This window comes from Otolemur garnettii, unplaced genomic scaffold, assembly GCF_000181295.1.
Source record: "Otolemur garnettii isolate 467f Iridium unplaced genomic scaffold, OtoGar3 scaffold00084, whole genome shotgun sequence".
Taxonomy (NCBI): Eukaryota; Metazoa; Chordata; class Mammalia; order Primates; family Galagidae; genus Otolemur; species Otolemur garnettii.
In genome coordinates this window covers 7,675,338-7,681,047 of record NW_003852479.1, presented here as the reverse complement: position 1 = coordinate 7,681,047, position 5,710 = coordinate 7,675,338, and the positions used below count along the sequence as shown (strand labels likewise).

The window sequence follows — 5,710 nt, the reverse complement described above, 5'->3', positions numbered from 1 at the left end:
GACAGAGTCTCAAGCTGTCACCCTGGGTAGAGTGCGGTGTTGTCACAGCTCACAGCAACCTCAAACTCTTGGGCTTAAGTGATTCTCTTGCCTCAGTCTCCCAAGTAGTTGGGACTACAGGTGCCCGCCACAATGCCCAGCTATTTTTAAGTTGTAGTTGTCATTGTTGTTTGGCCATCCAGGCAGGATTTGTACCTGCCAGCTCTGGTGTATGTGGCTGGCGCCTTAGCCGTTTGAGTGACAGACACCGAGTTAGTGTTGGGAGTTTTTAATAAGGCTTTCAGAAATGTGGCTGAACATAAAAATACGTGAGGGCTGGGTGCAGTCGCTCATACCTATAATCCCAGCTCTTGGGAGGCTGAGACAGGTAGATTGCCTAAACTCACGAGTTTGAGACCAGCCTGAGCCAGAGTGAGATCTCGTCTCTAAAATATAGCCAGGCATTGAGGTGGGCGCCAGCTTACTGGGGAGGGTGAGGCAAGAGAATCACTTAAGCCCAAGAGTTTGAGGTTGCTGTGAGCTGTGACGCCACGACACTCTACTAAGGGTGACATAGTGAGACTCTGACCCATCCCCTTGCTCCCCCCCCCCAAAAAAAATACTACGGGGGAACAAGTATTCTGGTTATATGATGAATTAAATTTCATTTTTTATATTTTGCTTTTTTTGTTTTTATTCTTTGAATTAAATTTTATACAAAACATTTTCTTTTCCTGGGTTAATTAATGCAAACTCTTCATTTCAGCTCAAAATTGGAAACTCATTTAGGAAGCTTTGTAAGTAATTACCTTGATGGCTAGTTTGGAAGCATGTTTAACATAGATTAGAAAGGATAAGACTTATGAATTTTAATACAGAGTTTTTATGATTCATCTTTGTATACATTGAACTTGTTCAATGATGATACTTTTCTTCTCCACCAAAAAATAAATCTCAGTGTATAAACTTTGCTAGAGGTTAATATCAACACCCTCATGACCTGTGAAATGTAGTAAGAGTAAGTCATGTGTAGGTTCAGATTTATGAATCGATTGTTTTAGACAGTTCAGGAACTTACCACAGTACAGCTTATTTCATGAAATTTTCAGTTTTTTAGAGGAAAGTATGTTTGTCCCTGAATTTTCAAATCACTGTATGGAACTCTTTATTAGAATTCTTATGATTGTGACCTTCTAATGTGAAAACTTTACTCCATTAGATTATTTAATATTTCTGATATTTTTAAAATTAATACTAATTGTCATTTTTTCCTTCTCACAGCTTCATATTCTCCAATTCAGCCTCATTCTCTAATAAAACATCAGCAGATTCCTCTTCATTCACCACCTCCCAAAGTTTCCCATCATCAGCTGATATTACAACAGCAGCAGCAGCAAATTCAGCCAGTCACACTTCAGAGTCCAAGTCAAGATCCACCCCCGTCCCAGCACTGTCTCCCACTCTCCAACCACGGCCTTCCCGCAGCCCCCAGCAGTGCCCAGCCGCAGCACTGTTCTCCAATTCAGAGTCACCCTCCTCCTTTAACAGTGTCCCCCAGTCAGTCACAGTCAGCGCAGCAGTCTGTGGTGGTGTCTCCACCACCCCCTCATTCACCCAGTCAGTCTCCCACTATAATTATTCACCCACAGGCACTTATTCAGCCACATCCCCTTGTGTCCTCCGCTCTCCAGCCAGGGCCAAATTTGCAGCCGTCTGCTGCTAATCAGGTACAACCTGCCACACAGCTGAATCTCCCATCCCACCTTCCACTCCCGGCTTCCCCAGTTGTGCACATTGGCCCAGTGCAGCAGTCAGCCTTGGTGTCCCCAGGCCAGCAGATCGTGTCTCCAACATCACACCAGCAATATTCAACCCTGCAGTCCCCTCCAATCCCAATCGCAACCCCTCCACAGATGTCGACTTCTCCTCCAGCTCCACTCCCACCGCTGTCCTTGCCGTCTATGCAGTCCTTACAAGTGCAGCCTGAGATTCTGTCCCAGGGCCAGGTTTTGGTGCAGAACGCTCTGGTGTCAGAAGAGGAGCTGCCCGCTGCAGAAGCTTTGGTCCAGTTGCCGTTTCAGACTCTCCCTCCCCCACAGACTGTTGCGGTGAACTTGCAAGTGCAGCCACCAGCACCTGCTGGCCCACCAGTGGTAAGCCCTGGGAGCTCTTTGACTTTCTTCTGAACTGGAAGTACAAATGGTTTTCTACCACACTGTTACATTGCTAAGATCTAAATGCCTTTGAATTTAAACAACTCGATGTTTCTGTATGTCAGTATTCTGACAAACATGCTGTTGGGCAAAAAACCTGCTGTCTGTTTAGTCTTGTTGCATGCTTGATAACTTGTGATGGTTATTAAAGTCCCTCTTTAATTTTATTACTATTTAAACAAATCCATCTGCTATCTTTACAGAGTTGATTTTTTTTCCCCAAGGGAATGCATTTGAACCAGTGTCATCTGCACAAAGTTTTTTCTCTTAAGGTGATTATCCTTCATAGCTCCCTTCTGTTGGCTTGTGTGTTCTTAACGTATGGTTGATGTGGCCTGACCTTTTTGGTTTTGTGCATTCTGAAGTCCTGGGCCTTTAGGGGCTTTTGTTTTGAGGTGGAGGGGTATGTTTGTATGATTTTGGTAAAATTGTAGTTTGTAAAATATTTTGTAAATTAGATTTCGTAAATCTAATTTTATGAATTTTCGTTCTGGGAAAAAGTTTTACTTTGCAAAAATAATTAACTCTGGTAGGGATGTTCAAGGTTTATTCTTCTCTGCCGCACATTGGAAAAAGAGTTGTTTTGGACCCCACATTAAATACACAAAGACCAACAAAAGCTGATTAGCACAATAAGTTTGTGCACACTTTTCGTGATACCCAACACCACAGATAAGAAAAGTTAAGTCTCACAAAATCAGCATGCAGCTATCCCTACAAGTTGGACATCCTGCAAGTGTAGACCATTTTAAAGAATTATTAAACTTAACATTTCTTTCTTTCTTTCTTTCTTTCTTTATTTTTTTGAGACAGAGCCTCAAGCTGTCCACCTGGGTAGAGTGCTGTGGCATCACAGCTCACAGCAACCTCCAACTCCTGGGCTCAAGCGAGTCTCCTGCCTCTGCCTCCCAGAGTAGCTGGGACTACAGGTGCCCGCCACATGCCCGGCTAGTTTTTGGTTGCAGCCATCGTTGTTTGGCAGGCCCAGGCTGGATTCAAAACCCCCAGCTCAGGTGTATGTGGCTGGTGCCTTAGCCGCTTGAGCCACAGGCGCCGAGCCACACTTCTTTATTTCTACCAAGAGAAAATATATACTTAAAATATTTCTCATTTATAAAAGCTGGAAAGTCCCAATGGATAAATTTAATATTGAGGGTAAAAAAATTCCACTGAGAGGAATAAAAGTTTTATTAAGATTGTAATGAAATTTGTTAAGAATGAACCTCTAAAAATGGTTATGTTGCATAAAAAGGAAAATTATCTTGAAAAATATTTTTCTTTAGACGGTCTGTAAGAGACTTCATAAAACTTACAGAATAACTTAGTATAAAATTGAAATAAAGTCTCTGGCTTGGCGCCTATAGCTCAGTGGGTCTGGTGGGTTTGAACCCAGCCCAGGCCCCCCAAACGATGACAACTACAACCAAAAACTAGCTGGGCGTTGTGGCGGGTGCCTATAGTATCAGCTGCTTGGGAGGCTGAGGCAAGAGAGTCGCTTAAGCCCTAGAGTTTAAAGTTGCTGTGAGCTGTGATGGCACAGCACTCTACCGAGGGTGATATAGTGAGACTCTGTCTCAAAAAAATAAAATACAAAGTCTTCTATATGCCTTGTATTTTCCTGGTTGTTTTTGTTGGGGGAGACGTTGGAGGAACACATTTGGAATTAAATATTAAAAACGTAACACTTTAAAAACTATTGTTGCTTCTTGCCTTAATCCCTTTTTAAAATTTTAAAAGGTACCATTTTTGGACGTTTTTCCAAAAAATGAAATTGATAACTTTCTTTGCTGTCCCTGGTGTGGTCACTGTGCTTATTCCCATGTTACCTTCAAAGAACTTTTACCTTTGAGGAATAAAGCTCTAATTATTAAACTGCTATATCTTATCTTTCACCAAATGTATTATTATTATTTTTTTCTATCAAAACACATTTCTCTGGCTGCACCTGTGGCTCAGTGAGTAGGGCTCCGGCCCCATATACTGAGGGTGGCGGGTTCAAACCCAGCCAAGATGGCACAAAAAAATAGCCGGGCATCTGTAGTCCCAGCTACTCAGGAGGTTGAGGCAAGAGAATCATCTAAGCCCAAAGAGCCTGAAGTTGCTATAAGCTGTGACACTATGGCACTCTAAGGTGGGTGATAAAGTGAAACTCTGTCTCATAAAAACAAAACAAAACAATAAAACACACATGTTTCTTTACAAATTTTATTTTCCTGATTGTTTCAGATATTTAAAAGTAGAAAAATACATTTATTAAGAGAAGTGGAATTTTGAAAGATAAAAGTGATTTCAAAGTAAAATCAGTATTTTTTAAAAAGATACATTAAAACAATTAGTTTTTTTTTTTTTTTGAGACAGAGTCCCATTATGTCACCCTCAGTAGAGTGCTGTGGCATCACAACTCACAGCAACCTCAAACTCTTGGGCTCAAGCCATTCTCTTGCCTCAGCCTCCCAAGTACCTGGGACTCCAGGCACCTGCCACAATGCCTGGCTATTTTTTGTTGTTCTTGTTATTTAGCTAGTGTGGGCCGGGTTTCAACCTGCCAGCCTCAATGTATATGGCCAGCACTGTAACCACTGTGCTGCAGGCATGGAGCCAAAAAAGTTAGTTGTTTTTTTTTTTTTAAATTAACATTGGGTATAAATATGTTGAGGGTAGATAATTTAGAACTAACGAGCAGATGTTCCTCAGTTTATTTAGGAAGGGGAGACACGGGGATAATGGACTTAACGGAGGTAAGTGTGGCAGTCTCTGCTGCTTTGAGAATAGTCACAGTTCTGAGTGAACAGTGATTGTGACGTGCAGTTTCCTCATGATCTATGAGCAAAATCTTTACTACTCTGCTTTCTTTCAGCATTTTAGTTGTTATGTTTAGTTTTTTTATGTGGATCCTGCCAGATGTGCGTGACAGATGTGGTTTTGCCTACTTCTGTTATTCTTTAACTTGTCTTGTCTTGAGAGGTTTGGAAGAATGTGTTGTTAGCCCTAACTATGAGGAATGAAAGTATTTTGTAGTATTTCTTGATGGGTCTTTTCACAATATGCTGTTTATGTAATGGTTATTAATTAAGTGAAGTTAAACTCTTCCATTATTTTTTAAAAATTAGAATTCTATGCCAGATTAAGCTTTGATTCCTTAAAAGATACTATAGCAGATACTGGAATAACATGTGACTACATTAAGATTTAAGAGTTTCAGCATTTTAAGAAAAAGAAAGGGTAATGTTCTTTGGAAGACAAGTAACATCTTGTAAAGGAATGCTACCCAGATGATTGAACTGGTTGAATTAACGTCCTTATACTGCAGGCACCTCACTGACATGACCACTGCAGCAGCTGTCCCTGGGCACTAGGTTTGGGTTCGTTCGTTGTTTTTTTTTTCTTTATTCTCCAGACACTTTTGTAGAGGATTTTCCCTATATTGGGCATTATCATAATTTAAAAAATTGTTAATCCTGAGCAGACCCTAGCAGCTATATAATAGCTACATTGTACAATAACAAATGACCTTGGCT

The 5,710-nt window shown here is 41.0% G+C and overlaps 1 protein-coding gene across 5 annotated transcripts in view; it reads left to right on the top strand.

Moving 5' to 3' along the window:
- The window catches only part of PHC3 (polyhomeotic homolog 3), an 84,620-nt gene that overhangs the window by 47,229 nt on the left and 31,681 nt on the right, over positions 1-5,710 (top strand). For all 5 annotated transcript variants that reach the window (XM_023516008.1, XM_023516007.1, XM_023516009.1 and 2 more), the window contains one exon: positions 1,261-2,132. In XM_023516008.1, coding sequence (XP_023371776.1) covers positions 1,261-2,132 — 872 coding nt within the window. The remainder of the gene's footprint in view (positions 1-1,260; positions 2,133-5,710) is intronic.